This window comes from Chanos chanos, chromosome 9 (assembly GCF_902362185.1).
Source record: "Chanos chanos chromosome 9, fChaCha1.1, whole genome shotgun sequence".
NCBI classification, from domain to species: domain Eukaryota; kingdom Metazoa; phylum Chordata; class Actinopteri; order Gonorynchiformes; family Chanidae; genus Chanos; species Chanos chanos.
The window spans coordinates 10,860,957-10,880,354 of NC_044503.1; the positions used below are offsets into that span (position 1 = coordinate 10,860,957).

The following is a 19,398-nucleotide window of genomic DNA, read 5'->3' on the forward strand; positions in this document are numbered from 1 at the left end:
CATACAGTCAAAACTAGACAGTTAATATCATGTCATTAACACTTTTGGATGGATTTATATGGAATTCCTGAGTGTTAAACATTTTTAAAGTTTGTCTAAAATGGTTCAGACCGTCCTGGGATAAATCTATTGATACTTGTCTTTATGGCAGGATTTAAAATTTTATTTTACTCAGCCAGTGAAAGGTGCACAAAAGTATATTTCAAAACATAAAAAAAAAAACATTGTCAAACACTGGCCTACTGAAAGTATAAATCATAAAAAAAATGATTCTGTAGACTGACTGCGTCATTTTGATGGTATATGGGCCATTTTCCAAAGAAACCATTTGTGCTAATGCCTGCCTCTGAACATGAAAGAACAGTCACAAAATGTTCTGCTTGCTCTTCTGCAGTCTGCTACACAGACTCAACGAGTCGTGGAAAAATATTATGCAAAGTACAGTGTAAAAGGAAGGAAATGAAATTGAAAAAGTGAGAAAACTTCATGTGGAAGAAACTCACATAGACTCTCCTTATATGTTTTTAACCACTTCCAAAACTGACATCACGTCTTTGTTTGACATTGACTGGTTCATAATCACCCGCTTCATCTTCTCACTATTTGACCGGTTCAGCTTTTCTATATTCTAGGTCTGAATGAGAGTCGTGTACAGTGAGTCAAACTTCTGTGTTCTAACTCAGTCAAAATAAGGTCTCCCTGCCCCCTCCCTCCCCGAACATGGATGGCAGCTGTTAGCACCAGTCTATTGTAACTATGTAAACCGAAGCCCCCTGTGTCCGTACGGGCCTGTCTGAATGCCCTGTGTAATTATAAGTCACAATAACCTCAAAGAGGACACATTATCACCTGCTGTTAATGCTGGACAGTACTGCTATGGCCTTTCATATTAACTCCAAGTGCATGTTTACTCCCTGAATTAAACACACATACTTACAAACATCAATGTTCATCCTCTGTTCTACTACAATGTTCATCCTCTGTTCTACTAGAATGTTCTGGCAAACTGTTCTACCCCAGATGGTCTCATACAAAACCACAGTGGTGAACTTGGACTCGCTCTGACAGTGCTGGAGATTGTGATTAAAAGAGAAAGGCATTTTATCAGGAATTTACTCTAAAATGTAATCAAATACCAGTACACAAAAAAAACCCCAAAACTGGTGTGAATTAGTTTTGTGGGAACCCTGTTGGTCTGGGGTAAACAGGCAATCTCACACGTGCACAAGTGCATGCACACACACATACACACACACACACACACACACACACACACACCTTCAGGGTGGTGGCGACCTTGTGGACATCTTCATTGAGCACTCTCTGGCTCTCCCTGTAGGTCAGGCAACTGAACTGATACTCTTCCGGGTCAAACGAGTCTGCTTCCTGCTGTTCCACGTCGCTGGCAACGCCTTCGTAATAATCGGCAATGTCGCCCTGATCTTCCTCCTCTCCGCCGTCTTCTTCCTCCTCCGAGTTGTTGCCGAAGTCTTCCTCATTGCTATCAGAGGCCTGACTGCTCATATCCACAGACATCCCCCTCAGGGCCTGCCCACTCTCTGACTGACAGCAGCCTCGTTCCCACCTGGACTACGATTCCCAGTGGGTTTTAGGGCGCTAGAGCGCTCAACAGCAGCGGAAGAAACAGAAAAAGTCGCACTCTCCGTCACTCATTAGGAATCAGAGGAGTGGTTAAGAGCTGAGAAGACAGGAAGAACTGCAGGAAAAAAAAAAAAGAGAGACAGAGAGGAGAGGTAATGGAAAGATAACACATCTGAATGGTTTCAGACATTGTTGTTTATAACAGAATTTTTTTCCCCCCCTGGAATATTTAAAAATCAAGATTTGTCTGATCTGTTTACATCAGTTCATCATTCTTAATGGAGGTCAATGGGACAACTCTTATCTTCCATCTGTATTCAAGGAGGAAATATCTTATCTACTGCACAAATAAATAAATAACTGAAAAGAAATAAAAACAATCCCCAGAAATCCTCCTCTACTAAATGAGTTTTTAGCAGCATGATAACTTCTGTTAAGGACACTCTGATGCTTTCTTAAAGCCTTTATTTATAACCAACAAAGATCCCCATATGAACAGATCCTTCCTCCCCGGTACTGAATAAATATAAACACGTGTTGGACAATGAGGACACATACGGACTTAGTGGTGTGCTTTAAGGGATTACATGAGGACATTTAACCACACACACTGGCCAAGCGGACAGCAGGCACACGAATGTCCATGTGACCCATGGAATAATCATCTGAAAGATCAACTTAGCTCTACGCTCACTCACGTAGCTTGCTCCCGTTTGGAAGCCGTATAGGCTACTGCCAAAATAAGGAAAACACTCGTGTAAATTAGCGACATGATGTCCCCTGAAAGCCGTTACTTATTCAAAAGAAGCCCGTTTAATTAGTGGGGTTAATTAAGCACACGGTGGAAGACACACTCACTGATTATTTAGGCTAACAGGACTAGTAGAACACGTGAGAGTAACTTTGAGAGGGTTGAGTGTTAGGGCAGTTTTGACAGTTGAGTACTAATACAAGTCTAAGGCACAAGCATGCAGATTTGTCAAGAACTATACTGAGAGAGATACTATGATTGAGTCAACAGTGTATAAATCCCTTATTGTACCCAAATAATGCCAATCTGCAAAGGGAAGAGTTGCAAAGAACAAAAGCAGTGGTCCACAGAGCAGTGATAAAGTCCTATGATCAGATGAGTCACTCGTCACCCTGTTCCAAACAAGCTGATGAATATATGTGCGGCACACAGCAAAATGTACGAACAGGCCAGAATGTTGATTTCAAACTGTGAAGGATCCCGGAGGTTCTGTTATGGTATCGCGTGCGTTTTCCTGGCATGGGTCCACTCAAGCCCTCAGAGGACAGGATAACTGCCAATAAATACAAAGCCAATCTGAGTGATCACCTTCATCCTATAGCGAAGCATTTCTAATCTGACAGGAGTGGTTGCTACCCGGGTCACGATACCCGGATCCACAGGGCGCAAGTAGGCACTGAACGATTGAATGATTATTAAAACGTTACAAACCATATCCCGTGCTTGTATCAATCATATTTCAGCAAAACTAAGCACTAATAGCGTGTAGCAGCGGCTGAGACAGCGTTTTACGCCAGCACCAAGAAAACCAAAGACGGAGTCTGTCGTCGAAGAATGGTGTCGCATGCCGACACCAGAGTTCCAGACACTTGTAGAATCTAGACCAAGGCGCACTTAAACTGCTCGGTCGTCTCGTGGTAGCCCAACGCCCTATTAAGACATTTTAAATTGATGTTATTTTTCTTCGGGCAATTACCTGTAGCGAGAGTCGATACCGTCACGGATTCCACCTGTATGAGAATCAGTGTTTGTCAATACAAGAACAGTTGCCAGACGGCATATAACATGACCGTGACACGGGGTTACACGGGTCCTGATTAATTTTATATCGACCTAGTCATCGGTGTCAGTCTCTTCTTTGCATTCCGCCCGCTTCTATAAATAGCCCGTAGCGCAGGGTGACAAACATAATATCACAAACAGCTTGGTTAGAGATTACGCTTTAACTGTAGTGGAGTGGGGGCTGGGACCGTATCAGCGGTTCGGTTTGTTTACCACATTCACCCAGCTAGCTGTTCTAACCTAGCTCACTCTAAAATCACTCGATGCGCAAACGTTTCCAACTCCTGGTAAAGTAATAAATACGGCACTATTTGCAAGCGCCGATGAACAAACGCCTTTGTGTAAATAATGCATGTTACATTAGAAAACAAGTAAGCTATTTAATACTTATTTGGCACTGCTCCACCTACCGAACTTACAGGCGCTAATACCAAATAAATGCCCCTCGAGACAGCCGCCGCCTCACACTCCAGTCCGGGGATTCACATGTAAACAAGGCCGTTTATGTCTTAACGATAAAGCTACCACTCTTACATTTGAAACTACCCCCTCTGCATAATCATACCAACTTTACGTATTTACCTGACCGTGTAGGATCAGCACTTGACGTTAAGTTGGAGTAGATATTCAGACCCAGAACCGATTCTGTTCTGCTAGCCAAGTCACAGGAACGTGAACTTAGCCACACTTAGGGGGATGATTTCCTGTCTTGATTGCGTTCAAAATCTCAAAATAAAAGTCTGACTATATTAGTTCGCCTAACGTAGACAGGAAGTTCCGAAACGACCCAAAAGACTTGTAAAAAACCAAACACGTCAAATTTTTTTTGATATTTTCACGGTACAGTATTGTGACAAACAACAAATTATATGATCAGTTTATATATGAAGAGTAGAAGCTAAGCTATATAGTTCTATAAAGTTGCACAAACAAGTATTTTAAACACCACAGATATCCCAAAGTGCACAACAAAACGAAAATAAAGCAAAATATGACGCCTAAACAAAAATGGAGGTTTAATTCTATTTACCATAACTAACTAGCACATTGACATTCCTATTCATACTCATTCTCACGCTATGGGATCAGTAGTTGCATACCCACTCAATATTGCACTGTTCAGCTACTCAATCCGCTACTGTGTACACCACAACTGTCTATGCTGTTGCACGTGCTGTTGCACATGCACTTTAAAATTGTTTCACACAAGCCTGTGCATCCACTACACATTCTTATACTCCTATACTCTTATATTTTATTTTTATATTTCTACATTTCTCCTCTATCTGTTTATTGCACATGTACATATATATTCCTTTTTTATATATACCTCCTTATATTACCTTTATATTTACCTTTTATTGTTCTTTCATTATTATTATTTATCTGCTACATTTTGCAAGTTGAGCTGGCCCCGAGCTCAAGAATTTCATTATTGACAATGATGTCCACACTGTTATCTAGTAAATGACAATAAAACAATAAAACTTGGAACTTGAAACTAGTTCTTAGCAATATGTATCATACACCATATAACACAATATACAGTACACACTGTACACTATACATTATAGCATATTATGCAATAAAAGACAATTTTTCAACTTACAGTGTACCACACAACATGAAATAGCAGTTTTCATGGAGATGATGAACAATAACCATGGAGGTATAGAGCATATAATGGTTAAAGACAGATAATGTGTATGGATAATCAGTAAGTGGAGCTTGTTAAGCTGTTCATAGCTTATACGTAAGAGCTCAGGGCAGACCAGAGCATGGTGTGCAATTTGACACTGCCATCCCACTGGTCAGAGCATGTGTTCAGCTTGACTAGGACCCTGCTTGAGAAACAAACCAACAGCTTAGTTTTAATATTAAAGTTAGACACAATCATATACAGATTATGTCTGTGAATTGAAAATAACGGAGGAAATGTTGACTTTAAGATACCCAAAAAATTGTGATATATTTCTTAATAACTGATCGACCATCCAGCTTAGAAAAAAATGAATATGTGCAGTGTAGCTCTTCTTCTATGTCCAGCTGATTTACAAAACCCTGTAACAAGCGGGAAACTTGCTGAATGATTTGTGAACGAGCAATTTGAATGTTAAACTTTTCATCGAATTTATAGTGAAAGTCTAATACAGCTAAGTTTATCCTCTTTTACCCTGTGGTTGACTTCTCAGCAACCATTGTTCCAGTTTTATATATTCACTAGGCAAACTAAAACTGGTACAATGGTTGCTGAGAAGTCAACCACAGGTTTACCCTGTGGTTGACTTCTCAGCAACCATTGTACCAGTTTTAGTTTGCCTAGTGAATATATTTCAGGATTAATAAGTACCTATTGCTGCAAACAAAAATTGACAAGTTGACCTTAGAATTGTCAGTAGAAAGCATGTTTGGCTCTACACACTCTTAATTTGTCAACCACAACTCCACAAGACTGGAAGGAGTATTGCAGGTCATTGTAGATACGTTCACACACCACTCCGAGTATAGCGGAAGACAGGAAGTACTGGAGATTCGAGAGCTGCGTCAGTTCCGTGTCCTCCTGAGGGTAGTTTTTCACAGCAAGATGGCTCAAATTTCTTACAGGGTACCAGATGTAGTGTGCCAGACAGATTTAGGTCACAAAATGCCACTTGGTCATTCTAAAAATAATACTGGGGATTTTGTTTAGAATAGATTAAAGATAGGTCTGTGTTCAGGGTATTAACACTAGGCCTCAGGTTTTTAGCAAGGGGAATTCTAACTAGTCTACAAGTAAATATGTTTTTCAGTTGGGACAAAATTAGACATTGACAAACAAAAGCTGTTTTCTAAAAATTAATAAATAAAGGAACATGCATGTGTTTTATCAGACGTATCTGTCAAGGTCTGATAGAACTGTGGTAAAAATCCTAATAAAACTCACAGAACTGTCCTTATATCAGATAAGGTGCCATGAACTGAAGTAGAATCCGGCTCTTTCTCTGGACGCTATCTCTGATTGGTACCATGACTGGCTCTTATCAGTGATTTATCTCAAACCCAGCAAATGGTTGTACCAAAACCAATTGACAACTAAAGAAACTGCGAATGATTTGATCATCTGGTTAAACCAAGTGTCTGTTTTTATCAGCACATTAGTAAGTAGTGTTTTTCTCTGGTTTGTCTACCAGTGCAGATTATGTCATTTTAATCAAACAGACATAGCAAATTGTAGTCGACTGCATAGTTGATTACATAAAAGCACACGTGGTGTTGCAACAAACACAAAAACATGTTTATTAGCATTTTTAATATAACAAACATGCTATAGAAAAATAGATACTTGAATACAAAAAGCTATTCAATATGGTCTCTATCTCATTTACACAAGCACATCATGTAGTGGAAATGGTTCATCCAATGAACAGTCAAACTGGACTATATGTGACACATTTCAATATACCTGTGAGAGGCCTGGTGTGTGATAACAAATGACCTGTCACTACAAGGAAGAGAAGTGTGTTTTGTCATGTCTGTCTGAGAGATAATGTGCTAGGTCATAAATGTTCAATGGGTTCCTTGCCGTTCTACCAAACAATACAAGGTAAACAAAGTCTTGTCTATACAGGAACATGTAAAAGAGAGGGAGACAGAGGGAATTACAGTATAAAAATCTTTTTTATAGTAAGTAGTCAGGTGGATTTTTGAAGATGAGAATGATTTTTTTTTTTTTGCTGTAGTGCTCATGGATAATCTCACACCTTCTCGAAAGGAAAGAGGTGTTTTTGCTGGCCGCGTTTCTCTCTTCTGGTTGTGGGCTTTTTGGACCCTTCTTCCTCTGGCTCCTGCTGCCTGTTCTGTGGCCAGGAGCTAGCCAGAGTGGGCGGAGCTGTGGCCGTCACACCTTCCTCCTCCTCCTCTTCTCCAGAGGACAGTTCCCCCACCCCACCTTTATCCCCCTGCTGAAGCCCCGCCCCCGTGGCCATGCCCTGTTGCCCGTAGCGCCGCTGTAACCTCTCTCTGATCAGCAGTCCTTTGACTAGCAGAGTCCAGTTTGCAACTGCACGCTTTTCCTTTTTCTGTAAGAAATATACACATAAGGAAATGTCAAACCATTCCCCAAACCATGCGCAACCAGCTAAACGCCATCCTGTTTTTTGTTGCCCCTTGACATTAACAGAAATCCATAACTGATCTGAAGTCATTTGTTTTGAAGAATGCAACCTAGCGAGTGAAAGACAAAAGCTCTCCATCTAATCTTATTTAGGCACAATTAGGGTGCCTTCGAAAAGGTGCATGTAGTTTTTCTCACAGTTAGAAGAGTGGTAGCTATGACGACCGTGAAATGTTAACTTGACTCTAAACCTCTGAAAGTGACTTAAAAAGCAGCCTGGAAGTAATTCATCTCGAGAGACCAGGACATAAAAGTTGTAAAAGTTAAGATACTCCTGCGAAAAGATTTAGAGCTTAGAATATCTCTGAATGTTAGGTTTTCAGTACCCATGCTTTTATTTGTTTTCCAAATGAAATTCTAGCCTGGTCTAATTCAGATATAAAAGACAGGGAATGTGTTAACTAGTCAAACTTTCCCCAAGAACTTTCCTTAGATCTTTATCTAACAAACGAGCTTCATCTGCTCTCTCTCTCTCTCTCTCTCTGTCTCTTTCTCTCTCTCTGTCTCTCTCTCTCTCTCTCTCTGTCTCTTTCTCTCTCTCTGTCTCTCTCTCTCTCTCTCTCTCTCTCCCCCTCACACACACTTTTCAAATTGATACATTTCCTTTTCATTGTGTGTATCAAATTTTGATAAGGTAAGAAAGATGCATTCATTTTACAAAAGGATTTTTTCAGTCTGGAGATATAAATCACTTCAGCAGTGAACAGCATGGATTTCTCTCTGATTGTATTGTGCAGACATTAGAATAAATCACAGCTTCCATAGGACAAGCTTGCATTTGTCAAAGCTGCACAATAAAGACCAGAGCCTTATTATCTAAGAGTGATCCATATATCCTCATTCAGAGCTCATGGAGGTTTTTGCTATAAAATCTGATGAAGGATGCATATTACCTACTTTTCTGATAGCTATCATTTTTTAAGTGGAAAAAAAAAATCCAAAATGAATAGAATAGAGAATATTGCGTCTCCACAAGAATATTGTGTCTCTGCGCTCAAATACCAAGACATCTGATTTTCTGATCTCGCGTGTGTAAAAATACTTGCAAACACACGCAAACACATATTCACATATTCACCTCTTTTTCTTTCTTTTGGAGAATTTCTTGCTCGTTCTCCCAAGCAGCTCTTAGGACCTCCTCATGCTCCTCACACACAATATAACCATCAGTGCTGAAAAAACGCGCACACACGCACACACATACGTGCGCACACACACACATACGTGCGCACACACACACACAGATACACAAATAGCCGCACACACACACAAACAAAAACACAAACACACAAATACGCACACAGATACACAAACACACACATACACACACATAAGATAATGCAAAGAATATGTGTAGCTCTGTGATAAAAAAGCAGTTTTATTTCTACGTGAATGGAAATACACTAACACACAAACTTACACAGCGTGTGAGTACCCTCCATGGAAGTCAAACCCAGTGACTGCAGCAGCAGAGTCAATATTCAGTTTCCTAGCAACTCTGTGGAGATTGGGTAACCTCATATGCACGCATCCCACTGGTAACATGCAGTCCTTAAACATGTACACGTTCCCAAAGTCATTACGTGGCACCTGAAACACACACACACACACACAAAGACACATCTATATCATTCACGTTTCACTATAACATGTAATGTTATGTGTGAGGTGAGATTTCAATAGTAACAGTTCACTCTATGAACCTCACTTTGAACACATACAGAAACACACACTATTCATATTCATACATATTATTCACAGTCAGTTGACATACAGCCACTCTTACACACACACAAACATAAACACAGATATAGATATGATACATAGATATATATATGTGCATGTGTGCATACAGTCATGACTGTGATTGACATGTACATTACCCTGCCATTGATGGCTATAGGCGGCTGGTACTCTTCAGTCTGCCAATGGCCAAAAAGAGGCAGGTCCTTCTCCTCCTTGTTCTCTGACATCATCCGAGCCTTACGAGAGCGATTTGAGAAACCTCTCACCATCTAAGTGAGACATAAAAGTAATACATCAACATTAAAAATTTTCACACCTCATTGGAATACTGCAATTATGATATAATTCACATATTTATATTCAATAATGTTCTCATCCAGTACACACACAAGAAGTGCATTTGTGTTCAGAAAAAGAGAACGAACAATTTGTCAGAAATAAAATATTTCTTTAGAAAAACTGATAATTGATAATTTGATAATTGATCATTTGTGAAGAGTCTTTTATTTCATGTAAATACAGCAATAGTTTTAGGGCTAGTATGAGTTAGAGCATGTCGATACAAAAAAACAAACAAAACAAAAAAACAAACAAAAAAAAGCAGAGCAAGACATAACAAAGCAAATTTGTCAAGATTTTAAGAAAGAGGTAGACACAAAGAAAGAAAGAAAGAAAGAAAGAAAGAAGTACGTGAGAGTACATGACTTTGTCAGGTTTTTTAAATGGGGAAAAAAAAACATTGATTGACAGCTCACTTTGTAGGGTTCCTCCCCAAGGCGCACTGTTCTGGCCTCCTTCAGCCAGGTATCTCTGGAGTGCAGTGTGTGAACACAATCTCTGAATATCAAACACACAGAGAGTGACACAGCACTAAGTTAACAGAATTCACAATATCATATTGCATTTACCACAAAACTATGCCTGAAACCGCTCCATTAAAGTACCAAACTATAGCAGTTTTCACGTAAGTCTTTGTAAAACTGCCCGCCTATATCTGCCTAATAAGAAAATAATTACGAACACAGTCTAATTAAGTCATTTTTTAGTGAGGTAGAAGCACGCTGTTCAGAAAAAAGTCGTACCGGGAGTAGACAGGCTCGCCCCTGCAGTAGCCTAAGATGGTTGCTGTGGGTGGGTAAATGGCCTCATATTTAAGCAGGTGTCTCTTCAGCGCATACAGAGGATGGTTCTTAAATTCGGTAATGGAGGTAGGCATTGGTTTCTCCAGCAGTTTATCCTGGAGCTGGAGTCACGATAAAGAGAAAGAAGAGTAAGTGAGTCTGTGTTTGTAAATGTGCCTATGAGAGAGAGCTGACGCGCATTCTAACCAGGAGCTTGGGAGTGTGGTTCGTTACCGTTGTATTTGTTTATCATTCGCGAGTACCCGTTTGTGTAATACCTCTTTGTCCTCTTGACGTTCTCTCTCTGAATCCGGACACTCGTAGAATTCCAGGGTCTCCTCCCACCAGTCTGGGTCCACTCTGCGTTTCCGTGACGACGTCAGCCAGGTGGGGTCATACTTGCTGCCCAGGTCTTTAATGTATCCAGCTCCATCCACCCCCACCACATACGTCAGGGGCTGGGTGGCCCGCCTGGAGCATACCAGAGCTTCCATGACCCCCTCATCCACATCCACACTTATCCATTTGCTCGGACCCTCCAGGTAGACTTCCAACCATTCGTCTTTTCCCTCCCCTCCTTTCGCGTTCGTTCTCCTCTTCCCTTTCTTCACCACCTCTTCCTCATCTTCGTCCTCCTCTTCCTCGCTCTTAACCTCTTTCTTGACTCCTCTCGACCTCCGCGGGGCTGGAGCTTTGCCCTTTCCCTTTCCTGTCTTTTTTTTGCTGGCTTTTTTGGCCCCTCCACCCGAGTCATCGCTCTCGTCTTCGCTCGACAGCTGGAACTCCTCCTCGCTGTGCCTCTCCTCCTCCTCCTCCTCGCTGCTCTCCTCTTTGTAAGACACTTTGGACGCAACGCTTCGTCTCTTCGTGTTTTTGGGCCTTGCGGCGGCGCCTGTTCCCACCTCCTCTCCTCCTGCTTTCTTTTTTTGTTTCTTCCCTCCTCTCTCCCCCTTTTCCCCGCCTCTCTGCGCTGCAGGGCGCTTTACACCCGGGGAGATTTTTGGCTCCGGAGAGGAGCTGTCAGACGGAGACTTCTGAGGGGGGCTTTTACTCCGTCGGCTGCCAGACGCCTTAGCCTTGCTCTAGGACAGAAAACGTATCGTCCTAAAGTCTTACTTCACATTCATCTCGATACCTCTGCAGTTCTTTGCAAAGAACAAAACAGGGTGTACTAATCAGAATTATTATCTCATGCATACTAAAACACCAATGAGGCAAGATAACTGCCACCTTCCTTTGCTTCCTGTGTTAACAGTGCAAATAGCATTCAATCATATTTAGGGTCTTCAATAAAACCAGTTTCCATTGCCCATTATTTAGGCTACACAGGAAAAAGGAAATCCCAGTCACTCAGTGAGAGACCTTGGGGACATTTTTAGCAGGAGCTTCAGTTCCAAATACTGCTCAACTTGAAGATATTTCACTAGCAACGGTGGCTAAAGTGATGCTAGCATAGACATCTGATGGAGGGATGCCATCACATAGGCTGAACTGTGGTGAAAAGTGTGCACTATTCCATAACGATATCAGAGCACTGCTTAGAGACGCAGCACAAAACATGGCTACTGACTCTGAATCAGTTGACGGCAAACACCAGTCTAGCGTGAGCGGGAAGTTTGAAAATAGCCCACTAAAAACGTTCTAGAAAAAATCTGGTTGCAGTGTTTCAACTCTTCATTACTCTAAAAGTAAATGATTATGAGTGAGTCTGAGCAGTGAACACAGGGAGCGATGTACTCGACAGTGAAAAAGTCACATGATCAGCTCGATCACTCTTCGGCCTGGTGGGAGTGCTTCATACCCCACTGAGAAGAACTTGGGCGAACACATTTCCATAGCTGCTTTCCTTACTTTGGCTCATTGGTTTTTTTTTTTTTTTTTATCTGTATATACACACATAAATCTGTGTTTCGTAATTGCCTGGTTACCCACATAAAGAGCGTGTACCTTAGCTGAAGGTGGTTTGAGAGGGACAGGTTGGAGGGAAAGCACCAGACGACAGAAAAGCCCCAACGATCTGAGCATGAGAAGAAGCAACTGTATAAAACGACATAAAAAAAAAATTAAATAAAATAAAAGTCATTTTGAGGATTCTGACAATTCCTTTTAAATTTGATCGAAAAATGTCACTTCACCCACGTGGGTCATCTCCTGGTGGTCTCTTGCTGACAAACTGCCCAGTCTTTTTTCCAACACATCTCTGAGCTCCATCCCCTTCTCCTCAGGAAGGAGGGGGTTTAGAGTGAACGTCACCCCAAACCTAAAAGAGTCAGTCATGATTAAACGCATTCAGAGACAAAACCAGACATAATCAAACAAACCAAGTGTGTACATAACGTGTGTCGATTTGTAACACACAAATCTGGACTTTGTTGTTTAGCACAGTCATATCATTGCTGATTTACCACCTTATAAAAAGTCTGAACACTTTTTCATAGCCTAGAACAAATTCACTAATAAACAGATGAAAATGGAACAGAGATGAAGGGGTAACATCAATAATTCTTCTCTCACCATTTTATCAAGCCATTCAGGAAGCCGGCGTTGATGCGCCCCAGGCTAACTGTTGTGAAATGTGAAGGTAGCATCGACAAAGATACAGCCAGTAGGTCGGGTTCACTGCAAACATTGTTCCGGAACAATCCATTGGCCAACAGACATAGTAAATGAACCTGCAAAAAAAACCCCTCCAAACATTAATACAAGAGCAAAAGTAAAAAGAGTGTGGCGTTTTAAGTTTAACAAACTGTGAAACTTTTCAACCTTTTTTGAGGACAATAACAGGAAAAAAAAAAAAGAAAAGAAAAAAAAAATGTATCAATCTCCATGGAATCGCGAAAATAGAAAAACTGACTGTACGGTGGCCTTTGTATAAACTATAAAATAACTTGTGCTCCTTGTCTCGTTCACCTTGTGCGTGTCCTCCAGCAGTTCTTTGTTAAAACGGTTCATCATGCGACGCAGGTACGCCTCAAATTCTGCCTTCTTCTTCTCCCTGGAAACAAGACGTCTCGCTTCATTTCTATTCCCGTCACTAACCGTTTAATCCTGTTTCTATTTGTTAACAGGTGGCTTGATCAAAAACCTGTTCCCTAGCATTTGCTCATTAACGTCAAACCATATGGTTATGCAATCACAGGATATACAAGCGCTGTTTTTTTTTTTCCTGCGAAGATTCATTCAAGCTGATTCTTTAACCTGATCACGAGTCTGAATGTAAAGTTATGAGAAACATAAAAGTCTCCACGCAACCTCTAAATGAGAAAACAACTCAACTAATTAAACACACACACTCACTTTTTCTGTCTCCTTCGGGTGATGTCAGGGGTCTCGATTTCGATCTCCACGGGCTGTGACGGAATAGGAGTTTCCAATGGATCCACAGGACCCAGAGGCTCAGCCAGCTCTAAGACACAGATACAGGTAAATACAAATATATTCACTCATACACTTACATATATATGGCTAATTAAAAACATACACATTCCACACATTCCCAGACTCTTGTTCATCAGAATATATTCACATAACTGACAATGATGAATGTGTAAAATTACATATACAAATGTATTCTTCACAGTTTGTTTTTTTGTTTTTTTTGCAGGGTGGGGCTGTACTACAATCTCACACACACACACACATCTTACCTTCCACTTCCTCCCAGTCCTCATCCTCCTCACTCTCCTCCTCTTCCTCATCGTTTTCTTCTTCTTCTTCTTTCTCCTCTTTCATCTCCACCGAGGACTCGGCGAATGGAGGGGTCACGTCCTCCCCATCCTCACTCATGGACTCAGGCTCCTCCTTCACAGCTGGAGCGACCTCAAAGTACTTGCTACTATTCCTGGCAGAGGAGGCTTCAGCCTTTTTGGACCGTTGGGATTTGGCCTTGGGTTTTTTGGCCGCCTCTTTCTCAACAATGCCATTTTCTGACAAAGCAAGGAACAACCGTTTTGTGAGACTTCTCATTATCAGTTAGCTGCATTCACCTGCCTTAGTTGCATCTGGAACGGATGTATTCCACGAGAAAGAAATGAAACAGACAAGTGCTGACTGGTTGTAAAAAAAAGAAAGAAAGAAACTCAGTTATCAATACTTTACACTATTACTAGGCAGAAGTTATACCTCTATATTAAAAAATATGTACAAAGAAAAAGTAACGTGAAAGCAATTCGTTGGACAAACATTCGACATAAATGAGGGACCGCCTGTGAGGTGTCGGATGTTTTGGGTGAAGCAGATCTTAGCTCTGTGAACCACATGAGCGCTCAAGCAAAAGGCGCCCGAGCAAAACCACACCTGCACCACGGGCGCATCTGCAGACTCACTGACATAGTGCATGATACTCAGAGATTGGTGACAGAATGAATCGCCAAAGGCATTTCCGTAAACATTCAGATGACTGAAACGGTGCGGTATTATTCTGCAGCGTCAATTCTTAAATTAAAACACAACTCATTTACATTATACCAGTGGGCAAAAGCCTGCTCTTTGTTTAAAAAGTAGCCTTACTATAGCTTAACAGCTTTCACTAACAGAAAGGAACCATAGGCATCGTAGCTACCTGAAATCGTCTTGGCTTTTGATCTTGTGCTTTTTCTTACAACCTGTTTCAGCTTCTTTGTGTCATTTTTTGCGGCAACATTTGTTGTCTCTTTGCGCTTAGCCATTGTGCAGGGCTATCAGAACAAGTGTCAGAAAAAAAAGTAAAAGACTGCAACACGCCAGTGTATCAGAAGCTACCTGCCTCACACGAACTTCTGCATGAACTACTGTTACTCAATACATATACTTTAACCTTTCATAACACAGAACGCGTGCCTCCTCTGTGGCATGTGAAAAACGTCACATCCTCTCTCGATGTAGGGGTTCTTCACTGCCATAAGTCTTTCGTACTTAGCCTTGAGATTAAAACAATAAGCACTGGGATTTTAATCAGTAATTACACCCCATATGTATATAGCTGTCCATTTTGTCGGTTAATTCTAATCACGGAAAATTCGTTTTAGCTCAAAGAACAATGTATAAGGGCAATTTCGTGAAACGTAGTTGACCTTGCTTGCCTTCGCGTATCTTTTAACCCTCGGTGCAGGGCTGGGATCAGCGGGCCGGGGCCTAATTCAGCCTTGGGTGTCATTTTACTGATCTGAAATCAGCAGCGCTTGGCAAGCCAACGGTGGAACACTTCCGTTTCCTGGGTCAGGGGGCGGCAATTTGTTTCTTCATACAACGGGTTCAGTCGTTGTTTTGGGTCCCCACTCAAAAATTCGTCTTGTTTAACAAGTTTGGGGTTGTACAGCTTTGCCGGACATGGCTTCTGGTGGTGGCGCTGGAGCAGCACACGTCGGTGATATCGAAGAAGACGCGTCTCAGCTTCTCTTCCCGAAAGAATTCGAAAATGCGGAGACGCTCCTGAATTCTGAAGTACACATGCTTCTGGAGCATCGCAAACAGCAGAATGAGAGTGCCGAAGACGAACAGGAGCTTTCCGAAGTCTTCATGAAAACGCTCAACTACACCGCTCGTTTCAGCCGCTTCAAAAACCGAGAGACAATTGCCAGTGTACGCAGCTTGCTCTTGCAAAAGAAACTTCATAAATTCGAGCTGGCGAGTTTGGCTAATTTGTGTCCTGAGGCTGCGGAGGAGGCTAAGGCCCTTATTCCGAGTCTGGAAGGCCGATTTGAGGATGAAGAGCTGCAGCAGATCCTGGATGACATTCAGACCAAGAGGAGCTTCCAGTACTGATACAAGTTCCTATCAGGATTGTGCTGCCTCTCATCAGCGGATACAACTGGACTTGATTTTGTAAAATGGACATGTTTGGGACACATTATGAACGCCCAATAGTTCGTTCCGATTGTGGAACTATGAGAAAATAACGTGCTCAAACACAAAGTATGTTTCAGTTCTTTTTTTTTTTTTGTCTTTTTTAAATCTGTAATGTCTTTGTTAACACAGTGCGTCAAAGAGCAAAAGTGTTATCATTTGAGCTAAATATTGAATACGTGTTAAAACTTAATTAAAGCTTTGTAAGAATTCAAGTCTAGTTGGGGTTTTTTTTGGTAATCAGTTCAGACAAGCGTGTTTTTCTCCCAAATGATTCCCAGAATGAGTTTCACTGTGGTCTGTATTTACATGTGATAAGCAAAGATGACGTCCACGAAACTCAGGGTAGTTGCGACTCATTTTTCCACAAATAACGCACAGCTGTGTTTTTCTTTATCACTGAACATTTCGGACATATGATAAACCCTAGCTGTTTTTTTCTCCACTTTGTTCCTGATAACATTAATTCAGTTTATATTCTGAAAACCTAACCTATCAAGAAGTGGACTTTTGAGAGTCTTTCATTGTAAAATAGATAGCAGATGTGCCTTAAACAGTTGACATCGCATTGTCATGTGGCAAGCTGGAGTTGCTTTACATCAACTGACTGGAAATTTATGTTATAAAAATCGGAATTATTTGTCAGAAATTTGACATGCTAAAACTAACAATACAAATCTAAATTGTTAAGTTCACTTTAATATTGGTGGAATTCTTAAGAATTCAAATCTTGATTAAAAAATAGGATCAAATTTTACTTGTTAAAAGCCCTAAAAGCATGCCCTAATGGTGTCTCAGATTATTAATGAACTAGTGGGTAACCAATGTTGACTGCTGCGTTAAGCTTGTGCCTTCACTGATGCACCATGCTCCACGGGGACTTTAACTGACATCTCTTAGGGATGGAGGAAATCCTGACTCATAGAACTGATTAAACACGTCATAGAAGTGTACCAGAGAGCCTCCTTACATGAAATAGTAGAAGAAGTCTGTAACAGTATCAGAGTAAGCACTAAGAAACTGGTTCAGGATGATTTCTTTTCACACAGAGATCAAACTGCATTCCAATATTTGCACCATTAAACTAACTTAAAACTAGAAATTCTGTCTCACTGTATTTAGTTAAATTAATTTAGTTAACTGACTGACTTGGCACTGTGTCACTGTTCTAAGACATGATTTTGAGAGCAGTGAGGTATGCTCTAATTCCATCAATGTTCAGACCTAATGATCATTATCGGAGGAGGACTCACCAGCCAAGAGAGTTTTTCTTTACCCCTTCACTCCTGCTCCTTTACACTCCCCATTTGTAAAATGTGTTCATTGAATTCCTGGCTGACTAACAAGTCAACCACCAAAATGCAAAATATCAACATATTTGCTGTTTTTTTGGGGGGGTTTTTTATCATAGATTTTGCATTCTGGAATGGCGGTCAGTGATGTGCCATTTACAGCTGACTGGCTTAATATCAGTGAAAACTGCATTTTAAGAAATGATATACTGTTGTATAAATTAAACTCAAATGTATGGGATAGAACGCACCGAGCAAAAAGTATTCAGCGCGTCTGAAAAGCTTTGGATGACTTGGCATTGGCTAGGTCTTCTCATCGGCTCTCCGCTGCATTAGCTGATCTTTGCTTTTCAGAATAACTCTATGACTAGGCATGATCAGAAAGCAACAAACATTGCAATTTCAATTATTACCATCCCATGTGGATTTTCTTAAGACGACCTTGTTGAGGAAAATTGATGAGGGCATGTTTTCTCCAGACTCAGTCAAGGATTTATGTTCGGATGCTAGGGGTCACTGTTGTGTAAGAGTTTCTAACCGTATTGTAACCAGGATCACGTATTGAAGGTGTCCAGTTTTTGTCCACCTCATGATAACTACAGAATTTAACGGCATTTCAACTGTCACTGTCAACTTTCAATTAGGAGTGATTTTAACAACTGCCAAAGCCACCCTATTGAATGATCCAGTGAGTAGTTAATAGTGGTGTTTTTGAAAACAACAGTTTGGCCAAAGGGAAGGAGAAAGGAGACTTACAAAGCAACATCTAGAACTTACAGAACAAAGACGGTACCTTTGAGTAAGGGAACATGACAGTACCCACCAGATATTTTGCACATAAACAGACTAAATGTATTTTGCACATATTGCAGTGTGTCAATTAATCACACGCAAACAAGAAACAGATTGGATGACATTTAATTAAAAATTATAACACCCTCAAGACATTTCACAAACCTCCATCTTGTCAGTGGTTCTACGTTGAAAAAATTAATTTTAAACAGATGACAGAGTCAGTGGCTATCATTTATGTTTAATAGGTGGTAATTAAATATTTAGCATCAATGATCGGGGAGGGGCCGGTGAGACAATTGTCCAAAATATTTCCAAGGGTTGTTTGAAAAAAGGTTGTATCGACCTCCTGATGTCAAGACCCGAATTACATGCAGTCTGAACAAGATGCAAAACCCCGTAAAACTTACCGGTACGAAACGAAATTGACTACGATACATAGAGACATCAGAAACATCCAAGTGTACCTCGTCTTAATTTACTATATCCCTTTTCCTCAGAAGAAAAGAATGAAACAAATTAGAACAAATAAAGGGTTATCATCAGCTGTATAACTGATGATGTTTTTCTGTGGAATTCCTCATGAATGGAAAACAAAATTAGTTTCACTTAGGTTTGGCGTCTTTACTCATCTGTTCTGTTTCTCATTGATTATCCGCTGCGACAGATGCCCCTCCGTCCTCTCCAAGCCTGAGAACATTCTGGGAGGACATTTCTTTCATGTATAAAAACAGCTTGACTGATAATGTGGTAGGTTATGAATATGCAAATGAAACATACGACACCAGTGAACTGGACTCATGAATCATACTCAAAGCCCCTAGGGCTTAGACCACCACGGAGCAGGTGGGTTTATGATCTATGTACGGTTAATATCCCCGACGTTACATTCGCTTCAGTCTATTAATACAGAAGGACCTCTTTTTTACACTGATACTTAGTTACGCCCTGATGTAAATTTCTGTGCTGAGGTTATCAGCTGTTATCGTTGAATAGATATTGATTGCTGTTAAGAAAATTTGGTGCAAGAGTGTGTGTCTATACATTCAGATTAGG

The 19,398-nt window shown here is 40.8% G+C and overlaps 3 protein-coding genes across 3 annotated transcripts in view; 1 reads left to right on the forward strand and 2 right to left on the reverse strand.

Moving 5' to 3' along the window:
* The window catches only part of arih2 (ariadne homolog 2 (Drosophila)), a 9,858-nt gene extending 5,781 nt beyond the window's left edge, over positions 1 to 4,077 (reverse strand). Inside the window, exons 1-2 of the mRNA XM_030784574.1 lie at positions 3,998 to 4,077; positions 1,279 to 1,717 (exon numbers count right to left, since the gene is read on the reverse strand). Coding sequence (XP_030640434.1) covers positions 1,279 to 1,536 — 258 coding nt within the window. The 5' untranslated portion in view covers positions 1,537 to 1,717; positions 3,998 to 4,077. The remainder of the gene's footprint in view (positions 1 to 1,278; positions 1,718 to 3,997) is intronic.
* Positions 4,078 to 7,123: 3,046 nt separating this feature from the next.
* On the reverse strand, positions 7,124 to 15,102 carry xpc (xeroderma pigmentosum, complementation group C). The gene is made up of 14 exons (XM_030784644.1): positions 14,997 to 15,102; positions 14,083 to 14,361; positions 13,733 to 13,841; positions 13,346 to 13,430; positions 12,950 to 13,107; positions 12,575 to 12,695; positions 12,383 to 12,472; positions 10,714 to 11,505; positions 10,397 to 10,557; positions 10,070 to 10,151; positions 9,452 to 9,583; positions 8,989 to 9,158; positions 8,647 to 8,740; positions 7,124 to 7,473 (listed from the first exon to the last, which is right to left on the reverse strand). Exons 1-14 carry the CDS (start codon positions 15,100 to 15,102, stop codon positions 7,150 to 7,152), a joined length of 2,703 nt encoding a protein of 900 aa, XP_030640504.1. The 3' UTR covers positions 7,124 to 7,149.
* Positions 15,103 to 15,666: 564 nt separating this feature from the next.
* polr2d (RNA polymerase II subunit D) lies at positions 15,667 to 16,391 on the forward strand. The gene has a single exon (XM_030784843.1). It carries the CDS (start codon positions 15,743 to 15,745, stop codon positions 16,175 to 16,177), a length of 435 nt encoding a protein of 144 aa, XP_030640703.1. The 5' UTR covers positions 15,667 to 15,742; the 3' UTR covers positions 16,178 to 16,391.
* The last annotated feature ends 3,007 nt before the right edge of the window (positions 16,392 to 19,398 follow it).

Excerpts from the sequence above, each read along its gene's own strand:
- xpc (XM_030784644.1), bottom strand. The coding sequence starts at position 15,102 with ATGGCTAAGCGCAAAGAGACAACAAATGTTGCCGCAAAAAATGACACA. Across the intron at positions 13,431-13,732 it reads ACCCGAAGGAGACAGAAAAA|GGAGAAGAAGAAGGCAGAAT; the intron begins GTGAGTGTGTGT and ends TCTTGTTTCCAG. Across the intron at positions 10,152-10,396 it reads GGCGAGCCTGTCTACTCCCG|AGATTGTGTTCACACACTGC; the intron begins GTACGACTTTTT and ends TTTGATATTCAG.
- polr2d (XM_030784843.1), top strand. The coding sequence starts at position 15,743 with ATGGCTTCTGGTGGTGGCGCTGGAGCAGCACACGTCGGTGATATCGAA.